Source organism: Phalangium opilio, unplaced genomic scaffold (assembly GCF_054372755.1).
Source record: "Phalangium opilio isolate 3A_F unplaced genomic scaffold, DU_Popi_V2 ptg000031l_1, whole genome shotgun sequence".
In the NCBI taxonomy this organism is placed as follows: domain Eukaryota; kingdom Metazoa; phylum Arthropoda; class Arachnida; order Opiliones; family Phalangiidae; genus Phalangium; species Phalangium opilio.
The window spans coordinates 6,136,919-6,163,037 of NW_028324158.1; the positions used below are offsets into that span (position 1 = coordinate 6,136,919).

General features: G+C 36.6%; 2 protein-coding genes, 3 long non-coding RNA genes and 1 other non-coding gene across 7 annotated transcripts; 3 read left to right on the plus strand and 3 right to left on the minus strand.

The window, feature by feature from the left end:
* Positions 1-751: 751 nt before the first annotated feature.
* LOC149690221 (STING ER exit protein) lies at positions 752-2,373 on the plus strand. The gene is made up of 7 exons (XM_089869726.1): positions 752-976; positions 1,040-1,154; positions 1,236-1,277; positions 1,357-1,495; positions 1,860-1,949; positions 2,024-2,116; positions 2,209-2,373. Exons 1-7 carry the CDS (start codon positions 856-858, stop codon positions 2,275-2,277), a joined length of 669 nt encoding a protein of 222 aa, XP_089725852.1. The 5' UTR covers positions 752-855; the 3' UTR covers positions 2,278-2,373.
* Positions 2,271-26,097, minus strand: LOC149690222 (zinc finger MYND domain-containing protein 19-like). Of its 2 annotated transcripts, none has more exons than XM_089869725.1 (6): positions 25,626-26,097; positions 9,055-9,114; positions 5,286-5,392; positions 4,991-5,198; positions 4,834-4,897; positions 2,271-4,017 (listed from the first exon to the last, which is right to left on the minus strand). In XM_089869725.1, exons 1-6 carry the CDS (start codon positions 25,710-25,712, stop codon positions 3,800-3,802), a joined length of 744 nt encoding a protein of 247 aa, XP_089725851.1. In that variant the 5' UTR covers positions 25,713-26,097; the 3' UTR covers positions 2,271-3,799. The 2 variants fall into 2 exon arrangements, with proteins under 2 accessions (XP_089725851.1, XP_089725850.1); XM_089869724.1 differs by having other exon boundaries at positions 4,825-4,897; positions 25,626-26,096.
* LOC149690223 (U8 small nucleolar RNA) lies at positions 5,809-5,929 on the plus strand. The gene has a single exon (XR_016383962.1). It is a non-coding gene; the product is annotated as a U8 small nucleolar RNA (small nucleolar RNA).
* Positions 15,756-17,680, minus strand: LOC149690224 (uncharacterized). The gene is made up of 2 exons (XR_016383672.1): positions 17,055-17,680; positions 15,756-16,974 (listed from the first exon to the last, which is right to left on the minus strand). It is a non-coding gene; the product is annotated as an uncharacterized LOC149690224 (long non-coding RNA).
* LOC149690225 (uncharacterized) lies at positions 17,882-18,767 on the plus strand. The gene is made up of 2 exons (XR_016383671.1): positions 17,882-18,127; positions 18,617-18,767. It is a non-coding gene; the product is annotated as an uncharacterized LOC149690225 (long non-coding RNA).
* On the minus strand, positions 18,735-19,933 carry LOC149690226 (uncharacterized). The gene is made up of 2 exons (XR_016383670.1): positions 19,272-19,933; positions 18,735-19,207 (listed from the first exon to the last, which is right to left on the minus strand). It is a non-coding gene; the product is annotated as an uncharacterized LOC149690226 (long non-coding RNA).
* Positions 26,098-26,119: the final 22 nt, after the last annotated feature.

A 26,119-nucleotide genomic window follows, 5' to 3' on the forward strand; every position in this document is an offset into this window, starting at 1 on the left:
TGTCACTCCAATATAAGTACTCCATGGTAAATATCCCTGGAAAACGGCAATACATTTGCTTATGTTCAGCATCTATGTATTTACGTTCGTCTGCTTCATCGCTTAACTATATCCAATGAGAAATTATGAGATAGATCACGCGATTGTGGCGTCATCCCGGTGCAACCAAGGGAACTAAAAGAAAAGGCGGGAAGACCCAATTAACTATATCACGTGCTTGTGGCGCTATCCCGGTGCAACAAAGGGAACTAAAAAAAAGGCGGGAAATTTGACTGATTTAAAGAATACATCATAGACATTATAACACTATGGTTTTTATACATTTCTTATCCTAGGCTTCGAGATGGCGACACTATCGCGTGTTAAACTTGGTAGCTGTCCGTCAGTCCCGATGTTTTCAAAAGCGTCCGACGTACCCCAACAGGCTGGGAAATAGCACACTTCCTCTGGTCCAAAACCAGTTTATTAATTGTTTGGACTAGTTTTTTAATTCAAAAAGTGGGGGTTACTGGTCCTCGGGACCAGTTTATTAATTGCAAATCTATAGGAGAACAAAGGCTGGGACCAGTCCGGAGACCAGTTAATTATTTCGGGGACTAGAAGGGTCACTGGTCCCAAGGACCAGTTTAAAAATTATCCTTATTTCCCAGCCTGTACCCCAATAGGCAAAGGCCACTCTAGTGGAACTAAATAACGGTAACCTATAAAACAACAATAAATTTACTTATGTTCAGCATCTACGTAATTAAGTTCGTCTGCTTCATCAATTTCCTCGATTTTGTGGAGTTAGGCTTAACAAATTTAACGAGTATTCACTAATTATTATCCAAATTAATTAAATAATCAAAGTTAAAAATGCCTAAAGTGGTTTCGAGAAGTATAGTATGCTCAGATACAAAAGATCAAGAAGAATATAACGAAGATAAACCTCTAAATGTATATTATTGCCTGTGTGGACAAATGTCCCTTATTTTAGGTAAGTTGTTTAGTAACCATATTAATAATTAAATTAAACAATTTAACTCTAATTAAATTACAGATTGCTCTGTCGATAAATTACCTTTAAGACCCAGAGATAGTGCTAGAGTAATTGATGGAGCCAAACACGCACACAAAATCACGTGTGATTCTGATGAAACTATACATTTAAAACGGTAAATTACTGTTTATATTTCACTAAATTAAATTAATTTTGCGAAATAATTGTTTTGAATTACCCCATTATTCGTTCACAGGGAAGAAGGTATTGAACGTCAATATAGAAAAAAGTGTAAAAAGTATGTAGCATTAACTTAATTCATTATGTCAATAAATCATAATTAAATATTCAAACCCTAATTAAATGGTTTTTGGTAGATGTGGACTATTACTATTTTATCAACATGATCCCAAAAGTAATGTAATGTTCATTGTAAATGGAGCACTTTGTAAATCAGGAGATGGTTTGGTTAAAACAAACATATTCACCCAAGTTCCAGTTATTGAACCTAAAAAGGTAATTAATTAATTATTTAATTTATGCAGCAAAAATTAATTAATTAATTATTTAAATTATGCAGCATAAATTAATTAATTATTTAAATTATGCAGCATAAATTAATTAATTAATTATTTAAATTATGCAGCATAAATTAATTAAATAAATTTTAATTCATTTATGCTGCATAAATTAAATAATTAATTAAATTTGCATAAATTAAATAATTAATTAAATTTGCATAAATTAATTAAATTTGCATAAATTAATTAAATTTGCATAAATTAAATAATTAATTAAATTTGCATAAATGAAATAGTTATTTAAATTTGCATAAATTAAATAATTTTTGGAAATAAAATTTAATTTTTTATTCATGCAGATTATGGTAACTAAACATACGAAAAATATGGGAAAATTCAGCTCAGTTACTGTATCTACAATTGATGAGGAAGAGGAAGAAATTGAGGCGGTAAGATCTAAAGGTCAAAGGTTATTTTAAGTTCCAAACATAATTAATCTTTGTTTCTCTCTTTTAATATGCAGAGAGAAGTTGCTGATTCATACGCAAATAATGCCAGAATCATTGAAAAACAACTTGAACGTAAAGGAATGAACAAAAGAAAATTATTAGAACATGTAAGGACATGTTAACAAACCTCAAATACCCCAAATAAATACTAAAAGTTTAAAATTAAATAATTAAACATTTTTCCTACTTTTCCATCCAGACTGCGTTACTTGAAAATGAAGCGAAAAAATCCAAACCAAAAGGCACATTAATTGACAAAAATGTGTAAACAGTTTTGGTTTTATTTTTGTAAATGTAATTTTTTTGTACAGTAGAAACATTTGTGGTTTACGAAATAAATTTTCCCTTATTTTTGCGATTTTTATCTCTTGTACTTCTTTTTCTTACAATAACTTGGTACAAATACTGATTTATTTTATATTTTAGGATTGACTTGTTTCTATAGTATCATATTTAGTCCCAATTCTTCTTAATTAAACGATTAAACATTAATTTAATTATTAATTATTATCAGATTAAGAAATTAAAATATTAGTTCCCTATATTGCACCAGCAGTTTTTATTTCATTTAATATTAATTAATTTCTAAATTAATCCCTTGAATCTACTGTACAATTGTTAATTTACTCGTTGCAGCCCACAAAACAAAAAAAAAACTAATATTTGTAATTAAAATATAAATTTTTGCTTATCCAAAAAAACTGGTTGGTTAACTTTAAAAAAAATTTAATTGAGTTAAAAATAATTCCTAAACGGGTTAACTTAATTAAAATAATGAACTGCAAAGATTTTTTTTTTAGGTATAAAATAAACCTCACCGTAAGGAATGTTAACGAGACGATTTATACATCAGGTTTGTTTTTTTTTTGTTTTTTTTTTTAGTTAAAATTTAAATGGAACCGTCCAAGTTAATTAATTAATTAATTAATTAATGCAATTAATAAACTAAATTTTTAAAATATAATTAATAAAGGACAGATTATATTGTATAATATTTCTATAGAGCTATTTCAGTGGGGGAAAAATTTCGTCTGCTACGAAAATTGGGCCTGCCTTTGAGTGTAGAGGGCGGCCATTTTGTGAGGGTTTCTCTATGGGCAAATAGCATTGGTGACGTAGCCATTACCCCCTCTGAAATAGCTCTATTGGTAAGCCATTATGTTTATTGCGTATTTTTGAAGAGTGAATTTCAGAAGGGACAGTTGCTATTGTCTAAAACTTAAGTTTGACGGAATGAATTGTGGGACAATTTAATTAATTTGCTGTTCATTTAATCTAATCAAAATTAATTACCTTGGACATTTCCTCATAAAAGTTTATTAAATTACTACTAACTTTTCTCAAAATTAAAGGGATTATGAAGTTACCAAAAAAAAATACTGATTTAAACTTGGGGTTTGCTTTTTAGTTTTTAATTACGCGCCGTTTTGAAATATTGTTTTTTTTTTTGGGTTAGTAACTATGTTAAAAATATAGTGGTATATATAAAAGTGTTTAAAAATAATATTAGTTAGGATTGTGTGTGATTTTTACGTGGTTGCGATCAGAAAATAAAAAAGAAAACCCCAATAGTTTTTTTAAGATTTTTGGTTAGGTTAAATGGCCAAATTTATTTTGTTAAAATGTTCCCCCTTATATTTTTTGGCTTATAGTTCATCCGTTCCGTAATTGACTAGGTATTATAACGGTTTTATCTCTTATGAACATTACGCAATAATATGGAAAGAAATATTGTTAAAGTCTTGTTAGTATTTTTCCTTATATATATATCTTTATATCTGTTGCGCTAATTAACGTTCGGGAGGAATTTCTCGTAGTACGTACAAAGGAGGGATTGGGATTTGAGGATTTTCGCGGCAAAATCTTTTATGAGATGGCCAATCTCGTTGTTGACAAGGTGTGCCACAATACCTAGCGGCTTGGCAACGACCGCAAATGCTAAACTCGCGAGGTTCTTGTTCCATATTGGAACACGGTGGATAGTGGCATTCGTAAAAAGACGTTGGATCTGGAAACAATAACTCTTAATTATCATTAATATTTTTAAATAAAAATTTATCGTAAATTCTAAAATTGTTGCAGTAAAATCAGTTGCATCAGGGATAGATTTAATTTTAGAAGTAGGAATGGAGAACAGATATGAGTAATCTGGGCGCGCGTCAAAGTCCTGGACCCCCTTCCCGGGACGGAGGGGGGGGTATGAAAGAAGAGGCGGGTCATAGTCATAGCGACAGAGGTAAAAAGGAATTACGTATTTTGCGCCGTCCCCGTCAGTAACGTCATCAAAACGTAGTTTAAGTGAGCCAATAAGATAATTTAAAATTTTCGTTACATTACGTGTTGGAGGGAGGGGCTCTATACTGGGCTATGAGTCGGACTGAAATAAATACTAACCGTTCTCCATTCCTACTTCTAAAACTAAATCTATCCCTGGTTGCATATTATCGAGAGAAGTGTACCTCAATTTCGCAAAGCGGGTACATCAGAATTAACATTTGGAGCAAGGTTACTAAACCGAATCACATACGCGATAAATAGTTCCCTCTCATTACTCTATTAGCCTATTAGCCCTTGACTATCCAAGGCGCATGCGCATACGTGTTTATTATATTAGATAGAAAACCCAAATTCAAATATTAAATTTTTCTATCCATTTGCATCATTATAATTACTTTGTTAAAAGCTAATGATATAGTACCCAACTTAAATTAACATAATTTACTTGTAATATTAAGTATTATTTTCATTTACGACAAGCAATTATGCAGGGTTTACTGGCAATTAAGTCTGAAAGTTATTAAAAATATTTTCTCACTCTTATTACCTTCCTCCCCGTCATCGCCACAATGATCACCAAGAAATTTGGCCACAGAATTTGTTAATATCGCCTTAAAAAACCAAAATAGTATAAAGTCAAAATTGTAAAATAATTTTAAATTAATTAATATTAAATTATTAATCAGTATTCAATCAAAACTCACGTCATCCACTTCAGGATCAGAAGGTAATTGTTGAATTGCTGCCCAATAAAGCATCTGTTCACGCTGTTTTGAGGAAGCTTGCTCTACCTTCGTTAGGTGTTTAGTTGCCTTTGGCATCAGAGTGAGATTCTCTAAACGATTGTCCATCGTCAGACCATTTTTATGCACTACTTTGAAACCAGGCGCAATTCCCCCCTGATGTTTTTCCCTGAAAAATAGTTTAAAATTTCTATGTTTTAATCAAAATACAGGAAATACGTGTAAATAAAGTAAACACTGTTCAAAAATTACAAACCACAATAAGTCTTGCAAAAACTGTCCAGACAGTCGACCTTTCCTAATATCATAAGCAAAAGCAAATATCTGGACTCCATTTCCATCTTTATCAACTTGTATTCGGGCCTGAATCGAATAAAATTAAGCAAAATTAATTTATTAATAATTAATATGAAAGCTATAAGCCTATAAATAATCTTAAAGAAAAAAACTATATGAAAACAAAGATATTCGCCAATCGTAGTTCGAAAATCCCGCCATTTATCTATAAGCCTCCCCCCCTCCCCGTGCACTTTTCGGCGGGAGGCGATAAGCATGTTCTAAGAAACCAACATAAATTTGCGAATAACTAATTAAATAATTGAATTCCAGTTAATTTTCTTCGACAATTCGATGGATTAAATTTGGTTATGATTGTATGATTCATGTCTGCTTAAATATTTCAAGGAAATTGTTTAGAACGTAAAATGTTTCATCAATTTAAGGATGCCTAGAGATAGACAATAAAGTTACAAGAACTAGATCAAACCCCTACATTCTTTGTCACAGTATGGGATAATCCTTATCTGTAGATAAGACATGATGAGATGGGATATGATGCTTGCATGATTTACATCCCGCAGAGGTAGAGGAATAACGACACCTCTACTCTCTAACTCTGATCCATATGTGACCATTATATAAATTAACTAAGTTGACTATGTTGAATCTGATACAAAATAAACAACACACACAATTCGGTGATAATGTGAAAACTAACATTACCTCAAATTTATGTTACTATACGTCACGGTAAACCAAAATTTATGAAACGTGGACCGGACATGGAACAAGTCTAATATGTTTATTATACTGATTAAATTATTACCATTTCCAAGGGGCACTTAAATGTTAAATATATGATTTTTCTCTTGGACATTGAGACAGCGCATAACTTATTCTCCGTCCTCAAAGGCACAAACACCCACATAAACTATCTTTAGATTGACCTTGGGCTAAATCTCTGGCAAAAATGTGGTTTTCTATGATAATTACAACCCCTTTATATTGCATGAGGGCACCAATAGAGAGGTTAAGTTAAAAAAAACCTTATTGCATGAAATTTTCCAAGGTTTCGAACTTTCGACACATTGGCGAAAATACCTCGATTCCTTGGGCATTCACTGTTAATTTGTGACATTGTATCACGTACACGTACAGGTTTGCCGTTTCCCAAACTCTACCAAGCGTATAGACTATGTATGTTGCTAAACTCCTAAGAAACGACTGGCTTCTGTTAGGCCTAGTTTAGTGTGATTTTGAATGAGGCAGAAGTTAGAGAGAGAGAGAGAGAGGCATTGGAAGTTTCTCAGTGCAGGTGGCCCCGTTTTAGCCGTTTACCATCTGTCTCCGCGGCCCGTTCGCTGCTGATACTTCTTTTGTTGAAGCGGGAAACGAGACAGATGTTATAGGCTATGGCATCACTAAAAACCTTAACCGATTTTATAGGGGTAGTTTAGTGGGTCCTTTTCGTGCCATAAACTCGCATCTTTAACCGCGTAAGAAACAAAAGAAATATGGGAAAAATAATACCAATGACATTTTCAATTTTGAAACATTGCCCTGAAATACGTCACGCTTCAAAACAAGAATAGTTAAATGAAAATAGATTAAACTGAAAGATAAACAGTGTTGCTTAAATTGAAAAGCACCTAGGCCTAAAACGTCATGTTTCGTAATAAATCTGGAGTCATAATTTGTATTCTGTAACCATATTTTGGGTCCAACTTTAGTTTAAAGAGATAGTAGCAAAGTTTATCACAAAATTTTGGATTGAAACATTTTATATCGAATAGATTATAAAACTTATAGCATCTCTTATTAGTCCAAGATCGAACAAACGCCAGTTGCTAGCTACATATCTTTTCCAACAGAACACGACCCAGTTATGACGTTATCACCTTTTCAAATTGCCTAATTTATTTCCCAATTTTCGATAATAAATACCAAAACTAACTTATTAGACTCAATTTTCAGTTTCATTTAAAACTACCAAACCTTACGGATGTCGAAAATAATGCTACTATCCCTTTAAATGAATCGGACGCAATTTCAAACAAGCGATTTAAAAAAATGTAAAAAGTGCGCATCATATTTTGCAACCTTACAAGCGATTTTTGAAAATTTCGAGGCGGAATTTGAAATGTAAAATATTTTGATAACTTTCCAACAAACCTTTATGATTTTTAAGATAAAAATACACAAAAATGTAGCAAAGAACAAATAAGAATTAATTTTCAAATCCAATTCCATCATTTTTCAAAACTAATTGAGGGCAGGGCGTTACTAACAGATAAATCATAGATATAGATAGCTGGGCTTTTCTTAATAAAGTACTTGTACTTCAGATTACGGATTTCCCCTTTATTGGCAAGAAGCTTAAATATAGATTTTATTTTTTATTATTTCAATGAATTTGCCTATTAAATTAGCATAATTTACGGTCTAGATCAAATAGATTTCTTCTCATTATAACTATAGTTCTGAACTAAATTCGAGGAAACAGCTGAAAATCAATATATTGACAACACTAAAACCGTAAGTTTATAACTGTAAGTCTTCGAACAGTATCGGGGTAACATCTACACTATTCTACCCCTCTTTCACAAAGTATAATCGTTTCTACGCCCCCTTCCAGTTTAAGTTAAGTTATTCCCAGAATGCAAAGCTGTAGTCTGTGCCTATTTCACCAGAATACAAATTTTATAGTTACAGCCCGATCTAGTAATACGTTCACTGTCATTGTTGCATTGTACACTTACGATAATAAACTTATGAAATTTAATTTTAACACTTTTAGCCTACCTATTATGGTCACAATATGGCAAGGCGTGTTTTTTTCTTGTTTCCCCTATAGACTAATTCGTAAATTACATACAGCGAAACACGCGTATTACCACGTCAGTCAAAAATCAATTCTAGATAAAGCTTTGTGTTTACTAAATGAACAGAACTTATAGATTGTGTGCAGAAAGTATTGCCAGTCATTTGTGAGCGGTGCAACTCAACCGCTATCTAAAAACAGACTGAAAATCTTGTAGAATTCTGTTCGATTCAGTCCCAAACCTACAGGAGATGCTCTGGCAACACTGAAGCGCGTTTAAAATTTAAACAGGGGGAAGGAAATTTTTCTAGCCCCTTTAGTGCCAATATCTACAGACCTTTTCGTTACATTAAAGGGGGTCAGAAATCCGTCTCTGGGCAATCTCACGATACAAAAACACTACAGCGCAGGCGCCAAAAAGCGAGATGGAAGGGCAAAGTTTCACCCCTGTGCCTTCCTCTCTTAGTTACATCGAAATGGCATGGCAATCTATTTGATTCATTCTCGTCAGTGGCTCCATCTAGAGCTAGTTTCCTCTTGGCATTTCTAACAATATTACCACCATAAGTTCATAAGATATGTTCCATAAGTATGTAACTTGTTACAAACTGGAGCTTGTCATGAAGTGACGTAGGTCATAGATTCGAGGTAAAGCGACGCCTGGTGAGGCGCAGTGAAAGGTTTAGTACAGAGTGACTAAATATGATTAGATGGACTGCAAAATTAACCGAGTGTAGACAATCAATTCTGGCTTGTCGTTCTCAAACTAGCTCGAGCTGTAAGCCTCTAGCAATACGAAGTATCATAATTATGGAACATATCTTATAAACTTATGTTACCACAAAAGAATGCGCGGGCTTCTCTGTATGTAGCATTTGAATGTGTCTATTTATGCAAATATTAAAATATAAACGTAAATATTTACCTCAAAGGCATATTCTTGGACGAGATTAATATCACTTTCGTCGAGTAAGGTGTATTTCAACTGGAACAATAAAAATAAAATTGAATTAATTAACTTAACTTTTCAGACTAAAGAATAAGAAAATAGGGGCAGGTTGGTTTCTATCGATTTTTATAAAGAAACCTTCCTTAAAAAGAAAAAAAATAACACAGTTAATTTGCTCGTCCAAGCCTGGCTGGCTGGCACTGTACGGTCCGTGGGGGTCTTATTATTTTTAATACTTGAACCAAAACCGTGAGATTTAAACCATTCAAAATATACGACGGTACATCTACAGCTTCCGAACCATTCATGTAAGAAGGGGTAATAAACCCAATTCTATTGCCTATTTAGCTTCGAAGCGTACTTCCCCTAGCTTAACTTCATTAACTGAGTCAAAATGATGAACGGACTGGGTAAACTTTTGGACGTTTAAAAGACGAGTTCAACAGTTTACAGGGCGATTTATTTAAGTTTGCATTAGTCGCAAAAACACGGATGGGTCCTTCAAGCCTTGGTTTTACACCCAAGTGACGTTGTTGTTAAAACAAGTAGATTTAAAGGACAAGTACCCAATATTATTTAGTGCGTTGTACCCCGAAGGTTTGACTTTTTTGATATAATAAAGTTCAAACGCCACTGTTGTGTAAATTAAAGGACAAGTCTCACGAAAATTGCGATAACATCAAATTGAATACTTCTCTTCAAGAGAAGTGTACCATGCACAAAGCGGGACGGTAATTGTAACCTGATTCTTCCCAACATCCCTTAACATTTATTATAGCAAGGTTACTAAACCGAATCGTGCACATACACGATAAATAGTTCCCTCATTATTACTCTATTAGCGCTTAACTATTTGCCAAGGCGCATGCGCTTGTGTAATACTTTTTGTCCCACGTCAAGACAATGAAGGTTTGTGGGTTGATTGCTGGGGATTTAGTAAATACTAAGAAGTGATATCTAGTTTATTAGGGAGAAGTTATAAATTCGCCACATTTCCAGCTTTATCTCCAGGCCAAACGTAGGTCCGGAGTTAATCCCCGCCTCTAAATTACAACCAGCATCTCATTGGTTCTTGAAAACTCACGTCAGCGCGACGCGAATGACGAAAATTACAGTCATATTTTCCAACTGAGGAGAGGCGAAATAACCCGGCCTCCTTTGTATTTTGAAAGGGGACTGGGACTATGGCGCGCGAATACTTAGACATCTTATACCTCCTCCCTAATAAACTAGATATCACTTCTTGTAAACACCAAACAGTTATAGAATTCACCCCACATTGCGATGCCCATCTGAAGTTTGATGAGCGGGAGAGCAAAGAAAAAGGCGCATGAGCCATGGGAAGAATCATGTTACACAACTAAAGTATTAAGAGAATACAAAGTGTCACCCTTCTTCCGTTATCCCCTTCTGCTAATAGCCCTCACCCAAAAACTTTGGTGAAATATTTTCACGAGACATGTCCTTTAAGTAAAGGCAGGGTGGGAAAATTTAGAGGTAGAATAAAAGATAAATTATATAAAATGTCGCGAAAGCGTGTGTATACGTTTGTCTTGGGGTTGGAATTTTAAGAGAGAGAGATTCCATCGTATTTTTCACCCATTACTAAATTTATTTTTTGAAGAGGAAAAGAAAAATAATACGCGTCACGGATCAGTTAAATCGCATTTATATTTTTTTTTTTTGCGTTTCTCTGATAAAACCAGGGAACCAACACAACACACTCCCAATTTTCTAGGCATAGGTACGGTAGTAAATACATCTATACGAAAACTTCGTTATTTGCTAAGATTCGAGAAAGAATTATTTATAGAATTCGCTGGGTATCGCGAGTAATGTAATCCCAAAGAAAGAAAGAAAGAAAAAAAGCGAGAAAACGAAAAAAACATTCCCCATGTATAAAAATATCCACTTAGATGAGCTAAAATAACTCAAGACAGACAAAGAGGACAAATTTAGGAGATCATTATTGATTGAAAAGCTAGCTGCATGCTCGGAGCCCAGGATGATGCTAGTGGTGGTAGGTAGCTTGAAAACTGCATGGGGAGACTCTGACACTGGTTTTCCCGCACAAGTCCCTGGGTTTAATCAATAGAGGGGTTAATATGAGGGAGGTTAAGCAGACACCATAGCTAGAAGCCTAGCTATAGCTAACTCCCTGGACCAAGATACGCATACGCGAACTTGTAGCGTCGGATCTATGATAACGTCAAAGCTTATTTGACCTAAACTCCCCACTTTGAGTTAACAGCGTTTGCTGTATTATCAGAGGTTCGTAAAGTAACGAGAAACGAGTTAGTTGCGGATGCGGTGTCACACAGAAGATACCACCGGAGCGTTCAGGAGTTGGTTTTAAATAACCGATAACCGAACCGAGGTTATTAACAACTTCCCTATAGAGATCTTTCAGTTGGAGGAGGAGGAGCCGAGTCTCGTGACATAATTTACGCTGCCATATTGGTTGGTGGGTTTAAACTGCAGGAATGAAGCTGAGACCACCCAATATGGCTACCAGAACAGTGGCGGTAAGACTTGGGAGGGTGTGACGTACTACACTATCCCATCTGAAAGCTCTCTATTGGAAAGCTGTTTCTACTTGATTTTGGAGACCACCCAATATGGCTACCAGAACAGCGGCGGTAAGACTTGGGAGGGTGTGACGTACTACTATCCCATCTGAAAGTTCTCTATTGGAAAGTGGTTTCTACTTGATTTTCATAATAAAATACTTCACGTATTTTCAAAAACATTCAGTAAAAGGACTTCAAAATAATTATTTCTTTCATTGATTTTGAACGACCTCATGGAGAATTAGTTCAAATTCACCCATTAAACCCTTTCGATGTAAAAAAGGGGTAGGCAACACTCAGTATTGGGACATGCAAGGAAGTTCATCCCGCGCAGTCTCTGACTGATAATTCTCGTGATCCCCAGCCTACAGCGCAGGCGCAAAAAGCAGGATGGAAGGCAAAGTTTTACCACCCTCTTTAGTTATATCAGAAGTGGTATGAGACTAGAAGTGAAGGGCTCTAGCATTGGTAATAGATCCTGGCACTAGTGAACAAATTTGAGGAATTTATGCCGCTTCCATCGCGCCTACACTGCTGAGAAAAAAATTTGTAGAGTTCCAAAAACATTTCCTACCCCCTTCCCCTCAACCTAAAGCGGCCGAACACCGGCGCGGCTCCTTGAATCTAGTTCGGCCGTCTACCACCGCGAGCGTCTCACGTTTTGGAGGGAAAATTCTGAAACCGCCACTAGAGGGCCAACCGTTTGTGTTTTATCAAGTCTTTTCACTTATGCCGAGTGAAGAATTTGGTTAGCTCAATACTTCTAGTATCATACCACTTCTGGTTATATCGAAGTGGTCTATTCAAAAACAAATATATCATTGATAAAAACCAAAAATATACTTAAATCACAATTCCTAGCTTTTGACTGCAGACGTCATGAGAAGCAAACAACCCTCCTCTCAACCTCTACACGAACCAACAAATCAATCCATCGGAGAATAGGTTTTTAGGGGGTCAAAGGTTTATAGAAAATCGTACTGCATGGTGGAGATTAAAACGTTCATTCTTGGTACTACAGCTATAGCTTCTGCTAATATATTGAGTCCATTCACTCATGAAGGTAGTCATGCGCAAATGGGGGAGAGTCGAAACTATTTCGAGAGGTAAAATGGGTCGCTAGTATACTTTTGGTTTTTATCTATAAACTTTTGATAAAACCTTACATCAATAGCCCAAAAACCATGTTTGGTCACGTTTGGAACGTCTATAGTAAATTCAATAACCAACATAGCATCAGTTTAAACGTTTTAGAAGCAATCTCTACTTCATGGTATAGCCTATACGTCACAAAAATAAATTTACGTCAAACTAGAGAAGATATGAACTTCTGACATCTGGACTAAAATCGAAGTCCAGGAGTCAAAGACCCCCAATTTAAGAGAGAAACTTTGTATTTGTGACTTAAGTTAGGAATAAAAGTGCAAACTACGATTCAAAAATAATATCCGAAAATGCGGAAAATCTAATTAAATTATAATTGTTGCCTTAACTTAATCCATTTGAACTTATAATAATATAGCTGTAAACTAAATTTGGAAGCTACCTCTGCAACAATAACTTTATGCAGTGTTACTCACCACTAAGGGTCTAGATTAACGATATAAGCTTACATTCCTACACGTTTTCGCCTTTATTAAACGAATAAAATAACATTAATAACAAGAACCCATATACGATCTGAGAACGTTCAAAGATGAAATTTGGTGCGACGAGATCTCTCGTTTTTCTCCCCACTATAGAGAGATTTCAGTTGGAGGAGGAGCCGAGTCTCGTGACATAATTTACGCTGCCATATTGGTGGGTTTAAAGCAGGAATGAAGCTGAGACCACCCCCAATATGGCCAAGAGAACAGCGGTAATTAAGACTTGGGAGGGTGTGACGTACTACTATCCCACCTGAAAGCTCTCTATAGATCTTTACGATGCAAAAAAGGGGGTAGACAACCCTGAGTATCGGGGCATACAAGGGGGGTATCCGACTCTGCGCATGCACTCTCATGATGCAAAAGACTACAGAGCGCAGGCGCCAAAAAGCGAGAGATGGAAGGCAAAGTTTTACCCCCTTGTCTTTCCCTTTTAGTTACATCGAAATGGCAGTCTATTCTCGCTTCCCCCAAGCATCACCGCATGGAGACTTACGGTGCCTATTCATGTGTTCTCGGGTATTATATGGGTTCTTGGTAATAATAAAAGTAGAAGGCAGCTTTCACTGGGTCCCGAAAATGTGTTTTTTATACGCGACATTAGAGCTAAAACGTTTCGTTGTCAAGTCTTGGCCAGGAGAGTAATATAGGTCCAGAAGTAAACTAAAACTAGAAGTTCAAAATCTGCCGCTGACATAAAAAAAAAAATAGAAGCGATATCCGGAATTAATCGTAATACCACTATGTCACTTCTATGTTTTCCAGCGTAAACTAAAGGGGCGGGAAAGCATGAATCAAATCAATTCCGCTAGAGTGTATTTAGGGAGGAGCTATGTCAACGTTTACGAGTATGAAGTTTTATTGAACCCACGTAAGAAGAGCAGAGAAAAACATTTCTTAAGCCTGTCATCCCCTTTAAACAGTCTCGTAAAATTAATAACATTTACCTCGGAAGGCTAATTTCAATAATAATATCAAGAATGCATACAGCTACTAGGAATCATTGTGTAGTCAGCCATTTTCTCAACGTTTCAGGGTGGATTTTGCGGGAAGCAGAGCGAATATTTTATTTCGTTGCGCGTAATTGAAATTTGAATCTGACCAACCAATGAAATCCCAGTTAGAAAGACGTCAGAATTATTACTCATTCTCAAGCCCAGCCCACAATACCCGCATGGAAAATAACATGGGAGATATTTGGGGGTACAATTATTCCTGTTAGATGTATGCATCCCTGATAGTATAAATACTGAACAGGTTCTTATAGAATGGTTAAATTAGTAGTACCTTAAAAGGGGCAAACAGATTTTTCAAAACCAATAAGAAAGTGGCACTTTAGAGTGGTACTGATAGAGGAAGAGGCTAAAGGGAGGTGACGTCAATATTGGAAGTCTAAATTGTATGGTATGGCCTGAGCTGACGACTTCCAATATGGTCGCCTAAACCGAGGTAAGAGACAGAAAGGTGTGACGTCACGAGAAAGTTCGTGGTAGCAGACTATAGAGTGATGGCAGTACTACGTATGCAAACGTCATACCCTTCTATCTCTTAGCTCCGTGTCATCCCCTTGTCTACACCCCTATCTACCACCACTAGTCAATACTAAAGCAAAATAATGACTGGATGATGACGATACAGATTTTAATCAAGAGTTAGGATAGGTGCAATCGGCCATTAGGAGTCAGGTCAAGCAACCGCAGAGGTCTTTCATGAAAAATTACCAACAACTATGCCTATAGGCTACATCTCGGGAAACAAAAACGTAATCTGACCTTTCCAAAAAATAAACAGTTTGTAAGTCTTAGGAGGAGCAAAGGTTGGTTGACGTGATGAACCGAACGCAACGTAAGTTTCAAAGGTTAAGATACCTTATCACGAGAGCGAGAAAGATAGCGTCGAGTTGATCAACTTCTGAAGCTACAACAGTAGTGAGTATGTGGCTGGCTGGCTGTGGGCTAGAATTTTGAGCCCTTTTAACCAAACGGGTCCCGGTGTGTGTGTGTATGTGGCAATGCAGTGGGGTGTCGGTAAAAATCAATGGATAAGCTCGCAATCGAGAGTATGTATGTCCCCGACAATCCAAAACGATAGTAGCGCCGGCTAAAATAAGGGCGGAGGAAATGGCAAAACACAGAGCGCCGTGCAAGAGCACCACCATCAACGCTGGATCTCTAAGGGACTGGTAAACGCCGGGATAGGTTTTTCTCTATGGCACGTTTGCTTAGTAAAACAAGATGGCCCCGGCCAGATTACACTTTTGCGCGCCCTCTAGTGACTAGAATTAGTATTACTATATTCATTGACCCCGACAAATTTATAATTTTCAGGTTTTTTTCCATTGTTTATAAAATAGCATTCCGATTATGAATAAAACCAATCTAGTAAGAATTTGGTTTACAGTTTAATTAAATAAGTAATTAACTGTAGTGTTCAAGTCTTGGTGGATTAATTAGGCTAGATATACTAATCAATATCCAAGATTTATTCTACCATATGATTATGGTCATTCGTTACATTGGGTGGCAAGGATGCCGCTTGAGTGCGGATAAAGAAGTGAGGAGTGTTCTCTCCTATACGCGATGTACGAGGTTACCTCCCATTTTAAAATGTGAGTAGTTTTTGGTAATCGCCATCTAGTGAGCGAATTCTGTACTTTGATTTTATTCCGTATTTTAAAAATGGCCGCGGACAACAACAATCTTTATGACACAGAGTTAACCCTTTGTCAGGTCCCGAATGAAGTTTGCAAACCCACGATCTCCACTCCCTTAAATCCCTATCACTACTTTTACAGCCAAGAACGGAACATGTTCTACCCCAGCTTGCCATTTTTATTTTTCAAAACTTACTAATTACCAATGAGAATTAAAAAATATGTTCAAATCATCGGATTCACCGAGCCAAAGGATTTCAGACGGTGGTTTTGAACTTCCTGCTTTTGAACGCTAGATGGCTTTAAACACCGACGTTTAAAGAGACAAAAATACCGAATTTTACGCTTTACTTCGACGCTAGATGGCGGTATCAAAAACTACTAAGACGCAATGGCAGCCCACCTTTAATTTGCCTGGTAAACGACGTATATCTCATGCTTAGAAAATGGGGGTTACAATCAATCATATCTGAGGATGGGGCGCCATCTAGGTTGTGTTTGGAATAGGCGGGAATTACGAATATAGCAATACTCTCCCGTGAGATTAAAACCCAGTGACTGTATGAGTCTTAAGATAATGTGAGGGTTTAACAATAAAATTCGAAGATCATTGGCAACTTGTAATATTGCGCTATGCATTTGTAACAGTTTGGTTGAGCTAAATGAGGTAGATTGTAATTCAGATTTAACTTTGTTTAAGTCACTATTTTATACTGTCCTTTATGAGGTTATTGTTATTGTGGTGAAAAGTTTGTTTAAAGTCATTATTTATACTGTCCTTTATGAGGTTATTGTTATTATGGTGAAACGTTTGTTTAAACTCATTATTTATACTGTCCTTCATGAGGTTATTGTTATTATGGTGAAAACTTGGTTTAGCTGCTGTCTCATAGGTTGAGCCTTTCAGGCGCTCGTCTGTTTCGGAGTGGGTTGCGGCGAATTGGTGTCGCGGATGTGGTGGTGGTCCTTGGGACCAGTGACCCTCGCATTAATTATTATTTTACCGGTCCCACTATAAATTAAATTTCTAAAATGGTGAGAATAAAAAGCACGTAAAGACACAAAAGTAAAGAAGCTGAAAATTGTAATTGAATTTGAATTTTTTACTGTAGGAAAAAGTAGCATATAACAATCCATAACAGTTAACTTTTATTTCTTATCACAATTTTTCAACTAGTTGCCACTAAATATCAATCAACATGTCTAATGATATTTGAAGTTCTTAATCCTTTTCTGAACTAGCCTTATTCCTTATTGCATTTTCCATAAATTCAGCGGCAATATCTTCTCTCGCTATCAGTAAGCCAGATCAAAATCTTGTAATGTGACCATGCACTACTGAGAAATACGACTACTGACAACTAGTACTGGCTATGGTCTAGACTGTCGACTACAAGAGACTCATTCTAGAGTATAGACGCTAGACAAGATCAATAGTCAATAGAATACAAAACTTTTGTAGGGAAGTTGTAGCCAAGGAGTACTAACTACCTAGGAGTAGAATTGGTAGAAAATGTGTTGAGCTAGAAAAATTCTAAAATGGAACCCCGAATTTATAAACTGGTCCCACCGTCTATTTTTTCCAAAAACCCTAATTAATAAAGTGCTCCCTGATACCACTGACCCCAACTTTTGGAATAAATAAACTGGTCCGAGCAATTAATCACCGCCTCCTATATGTAATATAGGAGGCGGTGAATTAATAAACTGGTTTGGGACTTGTAAACCTGTCTTATTTCCTACCCTGTAGTGACGAGCCCATGATGTAAACAATAAAGATGGCCGCGAGCTACGAGGTTTAAGCCTCGGTCTTTAGTGTATCGGGGAGACGGGGGACCAGTGGTGGGCAAATTCGCGAATTTTTCGATCATTCGCCGAATTTCCCCCCGCTTGGTAGTACAACGTCATTCGCGATTTGCCCAACACTGCGGGGGACTCGGGGTCCGAGTAACGGGAGTTTCTGAAGCGTTTGCAAATCTTATTTAAATTTATATTTTTATTATTATGTAACCGATTTATATTACTGAACGAATTGTACCTTATACTGTAGCAGACCTTGTTAGTTAGGCGAAGGTTTTTCAACTGTTGCTGATATTTAACTAGTTATCCCACCGCATGGATATTTTAAAATCCTTTCCTAACATTCGAATAAGGTACACACTTCGGCGTATGAGCCTGAGGTTAGGAAAAAACATTGCTTTGATGACGATGGCCTAGGTTGCCAAACAAACAAAAAATTCTTGGCAACAGAGCTGCCAGAATACAAAGTTTAAGGAAGACAAAATAGTGAAATTTTGCTAGTCCATTCTTAAACAAAATTGTATGTTCTTTCTGGACTGGTACAGTTTTACTACCCCCATAATAGGAAAGGCCTATTAATAATTATCTTAATGTTCTTTTTATTAATGAGCTTAAGTTGTAAATTGTCCATGCCTTTTAATAATTATCTTAATGTTCTTTTTATTGATGATTGTTTATGCCTATTAATATTTATCTTAATGTTCTTTTTATTGATGAGCTTAAGTTGTAAATTTTTAATTTGATACTTTCAAAGTAACGTTAATTAAACCTTCAATACCTTGATTTAAATTTTAATTTATAATCCTTATTTAATTTAAGGATGATGTCAGTTTGTAAGTCTCGTTAATTTAATTCCCCCTTTCCCACAGAGAGGGTCTGAAAATTTAAATCACTTGGCAGAGACTGGAGATCTTCAACATTCAGTGACAGACTCTGAATCTCAATGGGCATTTAAAAAACTGTATAAATTTAAATTGAAATTCCAAATTATAATTAAATACTTTTTGTTTGATATGTTGATATTAACGTAATCAATCCTTGAATACTCTATTGGTACTATCAACACCATCGTTAAATTTATTACTTAAATAATATAATTTTTTTTAAATATAATAATCAAATTAGCGACTTATAATTTGTTAACTTTAAATGAGTATGTTTCACTGATTAAAATTACATTTCTAAAAATTGTTAGGTTGATAGCACTTTCATGTTTCATGTAGAAATTTCATATTTCCGTGGATGGAGAGATGAACACGTTGATTCCGTTTGTCGTTGATTGAAATTAGATTCATTTTGATCATAAATTTCATTTTATATTTTGAGTTGTTGATTTTATGAGATTGTTGATTTTATTTTTATAATTATCACTTACGTAACTGTTATTAGTAGATGAACCCAGCGAGAGCGGAAACTGCCAAAATGATTAGTTAATTTTGCAAAGAATCTGCAATTTAATTCTGCAAAAATCTACCTATTATTTTATGTCAGTTCCGTTAAGTGATCATTTAATTTTAAACTTGCCAAACAAATAGTGAGCAATGGTACCTCCGTCCCAAACTAGTTATAGTTTTAAAACGCTGACTCGAGTTTCATTTTGTTAATACATTTAATTTTATTAGTAAATCAACCTGCCTAACTTTTAAGCAGACGAGTCTTAAAAAACGATATCATTGGTGAAATTAGAAAACTCTCTCTGCTTAGCGCGCCTTCTGTCGGGGAGAACCTTAATTTCTTTTTTGATTAATATGATAATATTAATTGTAATGTTTAAGTTCCCAAGTAGAAATCTAATCTTGCCTAGGATTAAAAAGATATATAATAATTATAAATTGCAAAAAAAAAATTGCAAGCAACTGTCTCTCCTCCTCTAGCGCGATACAATATATATGCGACAGCATCCAGTGGCGGGCGTCGGGGAGGTGGGGGGTCCATATCTAAAGCCAGACAGTTGCACAGTTCTCTCTCTCTCGTCTCCCGCTAAACCCACGCAGTAAGTGCGGGCGTCGGGGAGGTGGGGGGGGGGTCCATATCCTAACTCTCTCTTTCTTCTCTTCAGTATAATTTAACTCGCTCTGTAATACAACCAAGCGTGGCTTCGTGGTAGAGCGCGCGGTCGGGCGACTTCACTGGCGTCTCGTATGGATCAGGACATTGCGGGTTCGAGGCCCGGCGCCGACAGAAAAATAATTTCAATTGAAATTAAATACGTTATGCCACCTATGAGGTGTGAGGTGAACTACGGGTGAATTTCGAGTCGAAAATTCGCGGGAAATTTGAAATTCAAAAGTTTATTTATGACGAAACTTATTATGCGGTTACACCAAATCCAGCCAGCCGTCCAGCCAACAGAGGTCAGAACAATACTTTCGCTGCTCTAAAGAGCGCAAAAGTAAAAAATAATAAAAGGGCAGTTTAAAGGGAACGAGAAGCTTCGTTTGAAAAACCTCTGATTTACATAACAAAATATAGAATTAATTTCTGTGAATTCAAAAATATCAAGCTTTTAATTCTCCGATTTCTGGTTATTTGGCAAAATGCATTTGAAAATGCTTCATATGAAATTATTTGAAATCCACTTTTTATGAAAGGCTAAAACGTTTCCCGTAGGCTGACGTCACAGATATATTTTTCACGTGAGATGGTGCCATTCTCTCCACTATCAGACCCAGAGTTTAGACTGGCGAGAAGCTCGAGACGCGGCGTATAGGATTCCCGCGCTTTTTTCCCCCCCTCACGTTATAGTGATGTCATCAAACGGGCGAACAAGCTCGACAAGACAAAATTATTGAAATATTGAAACTGAGATTCCGTGATTTTTCAATGGATTTTAAAAATAGAAACTTTGGTTCAATTATATTAAAAACTTGATATTTTGAAAGTAGAGACTTGAAGGTCTTTTTTGTGGTAAAAATTATATGAAATTGTAAATAGAACTATCTCAGAAGCCTTGGTGTGACGTCACCCATGCTATTTGCCCATAGAACCAAAGCGGTACCAAACATGGCCGCCCACTGCCAAACCTAGGTCCCTGACGTTTCACCTAGACACTGACGTCACAACTGAGGTAGCTCTATTTGCATTCCCTTTAAAAATATTTCAATAGGTTTACGAAGAATCGCAAAAGACCGAATGGCCTTAAGTGTTCCCAAATACACAGCCCCCATTCCTTCCCCCTAAGCTATGCAAGAGAGGACTCGATTTGTACAGAGGAAGGCGGGCGTTTTCCGGTCCTTTTAGAGATCCAGCGTTCACGAGAGCACTGAACACACTGGCTGGGGCGCTAGAAGGAGCAAAACTCAGAAGAGGAAAGCTACAAGATCTCACTCTTACCCTCCTTCCCCCCTACACACCATCTCAGCCTCTACATTATTATACAAGTCAAGCGAAAATAGCCAAAAGAAACACATCCCCTAACAGTTACCCTGTTTTCTAGAAGTTACAACATATAGTATAAGCCTAACCGATTGAATTTAGATTCAGTTTAAATAGGACATTTCTTGTACACAAGGAAGATAGATAGGGGAATGAATTATTAACGGATGATGATGTCATAAGAGGGAGAACAAATTTACTACCCAACTTATTGCCACCCTAAAGTGTTTGTTGTTAATCACTTATCTTTATAACACGGGAAACAATCAGTCTTTGGTCAAAGTGCTAAAGCAATCTCTTATTGGATAAAAAGGGGCTCCAACACACACAAGAAAACTTATTGGCTCATGATGATAAACCCTAGGTTGAACTAAAACAAATATTGGATTCAATACAAAACTGCTTGTTCAATATATATTTTTCTGACTAGGAGGGTTGATACCATTTACACAGGGAGGCGAGGCTATTTGGTGCTGCACTTCTGTCTACCAAGTAGTCTGGCCTCCGGGTGTAAAGGTATCAATACTCCTAGTCTAAACATATTTATACCAAGAATTCATTCGCGTTACTGAGAATGCCTATTCCTAGCATACTTTGAGGCGAAAGTTCGTCTGCTAATTTTTGTTTTAACACTGACAAATAGTTAATCGATCACTCTGGTATTTTAATATTAAAATTAATCGAAAATTAATAGTAAATATAGGGTGTTTTAAAAAGGGTGATAAGTACAGGACGATTTTGAGTCTATGACCTTTTGCCCTTTCACAAGTTATAATTGGAGTGTTTTACGGAATACTCCCTAAAGTTAAGCAAGAAACTGAAAAACCATGATTCAAATTTAATTAAGGAGTTTACTCTAATCATGACCTGTAAATGACCCTTGGACAAAATGTAATTGAACATTATCGACTCATAATCGCCAATAGAACCATAAGTTCATAAGCATTGATCCATAAGTTTGTCACTAGTTACAAACTGGAGCTTGTCATGAAGTGACGTAGGTGATTGCAAAACCGAGTGTAGCCATTCAATTCTCGATTGTCGTTCTCGAACTAACTCTCAGTATAGGTAGTGTCATACTTATGGACACATATCCTATAAACTTATGATAGAACCCGGTCTTGAGCACATTTAATACTCGAGGAAGGGTTTAAATATTTATCTCCATATTCTTAGTAAGACGAATGAATTCTCGTACATACTAAGAAAATAGTCCCCAAGATCCCAAGTGCCCCTCAACTTTGCAGCCTGGATAGATATTTTCTATTAAACACACACCTTACACTTGTAGCCCACAAGAGATTCTGAAGTGTCAAAATCGATAGTACTAATTTAAGGCAAGCAGCACCGAGAGAGCCAATGTATATATATCTTTCCCTATATATATATATGATTCGATTTTATTATTGATTTGGTTCAGCCTTCCCATGCAGCTAGTAGCTTCCGTTTTAACTTTGGCCCCTATTGCCACGCTATTGCCTATGAGGAAACTAGTAGGAAACGTAACGTACTCCGTTGGATTTGCTATAGTCAAGAAGTGATATCTAGTTTACTAGGGAGAAGGAATAAATTCGCCACATTTCCATGCAGCTTTATCTCCAGTCCAAACGTACGTCCGGAGTCAATCCCCGCCTCTAAATTACAACCAGCATCTCATTGGTTCTTGAAAACTAACGTCAAGTTCATAAGATATGTTCCATAAGTTTGTCACTCGTTACAAACTGGAGATTGTCATGAAGCGACGTAGGTCATAGAATCTCGTAAAGCGACGCCTGGTGAGGCGCTGTCAAAGGTTTAGTACAGACCAAGAAGCGATATCTAGTTTACTAGGAAGAAGGCCACATTTCTATCCAAACGTAGACGTGTCCGGAGTTAATCCCCGCCTCTAAATTACAACCAGCATCTCATTGGTTCTGGAAAACTCACGTCAAGTTCATAAGATACGTTCCATAAGTTTGTCACTGGTTACAAACTGGAGATTGTCATGAAGCGACGTAGGAGAAACGTAGTATAATTTCGTAAAGCGCCGCCTGGTGAGGCGCTGTCAAAGGCTTAGTACAGACCAAGAAGCGATATCAAGTTTACTAGGGAAAAGAACACATTTCTAGCTTTATCTCCAGTCCAAACGTAGGTCCGAGGTTAATCCCCGCCTCTAAATTACAACCAGCGTTTCATTGGTTCTTGAAAGCTCACGCGAATGACGAAAATTACGTATTTTCCGACTGAGGAGAGGCGAAATAGCCCGGCCTCCTTTTACGTCCCCCCTTGTATTTTGAAAGGGGGACTGCGACTATGGCGCGCGAATACTTAGGCATCTTATACCTTCTCCCTAATAAACTAGATATCGCTTTTTGGTATAGTCTATGAAGGAGGAAAATGCAATTGGCCCATATTACCCAACAACACAAAAGTAGCAAAGGGGGGGGGGGGATGTACAGTAAAAAACGGGAACAAAGTTAACGATAAAAAAAATAATAATAAAAAGCGATATTAAAAACAACTACATCACTCGATGCGTAAATATGTCAGATGAACAGAAAAAGACATTGTTTTTGGGTGACAAATGGCGTTTTCCGTCGTATCGTGTCGTCTAGCTGGTTTTAACCGTGTTGTCAAACGATAATAAACTTAAACCTAATAGTTACGACGAAGTTAATCTTATCATATTTAACTATAGGAAAGGTACTGGGAATGACTAACGTCACAAACACGTCAGTCTCCATGGTGACGTCAAGGAAGTAACAATTATTGGAGAGGATATGTTCCATAAGTTTATAAGATATGTTCAAATAAGTTTGTCACTGGTTACAAACTGGAGCTTGTCATGAAGTGAGTGAAGTAGGTCATAGATTCGAGGTAAAGCGACGCCTGGTGAGGCGCTGTCAAAGGCTTAATACGGACTAAATAAGAAGATGGACTGCAAAATTTACCGAGTGCAGTCGTTCTCGAACTAGCTCGAGCTGTAAGTCACTCTCTGGCATTACGAAGCATACGTAGTGTCATACTTATGCAACATATCTTATAAAATTATGATACTACATAGTGGACGAGTAGGACATAAATATCTCCTCATAAATCCTTCCGATGGTAGTCATGCAATGCACTGACATCGGCAACCAACACTAGATGCATTGGAATTTTGCAAAGTTGGCAGTAAAGCATTGCGTCCCATGAGACCAATGGGAGGTAAGATAAAATATAAGGAGACGATGATGACAAACTTATTGGCATATTTGTTAAATTAAACGACGTCTGCTTCAAATAAGCCAGGGTTTTTAGTTAAGCTTAAAAGTAAGTTAACGATTATCGCCAACTTTCTAAGAAAATTCAATAAGATAAGCGATAGCGACACGGTTAAATAGCTTTATACTATGCTAAAGGATCGTAAAAGTATGTTAACCCAATAACTGTCGTCTGCTACAAAATTCCGGCGAAAGAAATCCCGCTTAGCGCTAAAGAAGGAATAGAGTTGTGATAAAGCGAGTATTGATTTCAAACCGGTTAGTCTTTGCTAAAAACTATCAATGAGCATTTATACACCCCTGGCACTCGTAGACCGGAAAATCATATAGACCCCTATATTTCCCCTCCCCTAGCGGCAGTTCCGACAGACCTATGAGCGACCAAGAGACTGGCAAGCACTGTAAGCTCTCGCTCACGTCACCGCCACAAAGTGAGGGTGTTCCGCGTTATTAATAGGCTTTAAACATAAGCTATCGATTGATGATGCTTTGTGCGCTTCAAGAAGGCAAGCTGGCAACACTAGAAACCAACTACAGTCACGGTTTTCACCTATAACTTGCTATAGATCGAAACGTCAGACAAAAAAGATGCGATAGGCACATTTCGCGCAATATACTCGCAATCTCAAGTGCCGTGTACAACCATGAACATTCTAAGCGCGAGGTCATAGACATAAGTACTTCACAACACCCCAACAGGGTTGCCAGTCCCTTTAGAAACCAATGATAATTAAATAAAAACAAATTGAAAATATTCCTCAATACCATATCAGAAAAACAAGTTTTCCCCATCTATGAATTATTATTAGTCTATGATCAAAATAACCACTATGCCATAACTTTCCTGGTTAAAAACAAACACCTCCTTCTCAAAAACAAAAACCCGTACTACAGCTGAGGAATTTAAATTTTGCACCTAAAACCATTAAAAACCCTCCAGACCGAGAGCAAATACAACTATCAATTCAATAAAACTAATTTACGTGAAATTTTAAGTGCGGATACAACACTTAAAAAAAATCTGACCCCGAAAAATCAAATCATCCTCTTACAAAAAATAAATAGGCCTCAAGTTCATGGAATAACCCGCAGCGTACTGAGGCGCGTATCACCCATCCCCCCAGTTAGTCACCCCCAATAGCCGGGCCAGGATTGGATGAGACACTACTAGCAACAAGTTGAGCAAGATTTGAAAAAACAGTACTTAAAAACAAAGATCTAAAAATTACGGAAATAATGTAAGGGACTTTTAAACACTTACCTTGCCCGCCGCACGTCCTAAACGAACAATGCCTAACTTCACTCCCGTTATAATCCCTTCTTGAGCAGTTTTAGAAAAGTCTTTCATTGTGTGAAGTAATAATTTTCGTTGAAAGAAACTTATTACGAAATAAGCACGAGATTACGCGACTTCTTACGACGTCGCTTCGCGATTTATAAATTAAAATTTGTATATAATTAAAACTTTTTATTTGTTATTGTTGATTTTAAAATTAGGACTATTTTAAACTAAACGATGACTTAATAACTGTAAAGTAACGGCCGCCTAGGCTTAAACATTTGATTTAAAATGATTATAATATTATCCCTCTGTCTCGTTCGTTGTTCAACTACTTTTATTATCCAACGTTTCGGGCGAAAACGCGTCCCCAACCGAACGGCCTTCACCGTCGACGGCCTCTGATGGAACTGAGTTGAGTGAATAGATGCTCGAAAAACTCTACTCCGACAAAGAGTCAGCAGCGAGACTCCTCA

What these genes read in the sequence shown, in the direction of transcription:
- LOC149690221 (XM_089869726.1), top strand. Translation starts at nt 856, where the DNA reads ATGCCTAAAGTGGTTTCGAGAAGTATAGTATGCTCAGATACAAAAGAT. An exon ending in AAGAGGAAGAAATTGAGGCG is followed by an intron (nt 1,950 to 2,023) that starts GTAAGATCTAAA and finishes TTTAATATGCAG; the next exon opens with AGAGAAGTTGCTGATTCATA. An exon ending in AAAGAAAATTATTAGAACAT is followed by an intron (nt 2,117 to 2,208) that starts GTAAGGACATGT and finishes TTTTCCATCCAG; the next exon opens with ACTGCGTTACTTGAAAATGA.
- LOC149690222 (XM_089869724.1), bottom strand. Translation starts at nt 25,712, where the DNA reads ATGAAAGACTTTTCTAAAACTGCTCAAGAAGGGATTATAACGGGAGTG. An exon ending in TTTTTGCAAGACTTATTGTG is followed by an intron (nt 5,199 to 5,285) that starts GTTTGTAATTTT and finishes ACTATTTTTCAG; the next exon opens with GGAAAAACATCAGGGGGGAA. An exon ending in CGGGGAGGAAGGTAATAAGA is followed by an intron (nt 4,018 to 4,824) that starts GTGAGAAAATAT and finishes TATTGTTTCCAG; the next exon opens with ATCCAACGTCTTTTTACGAA.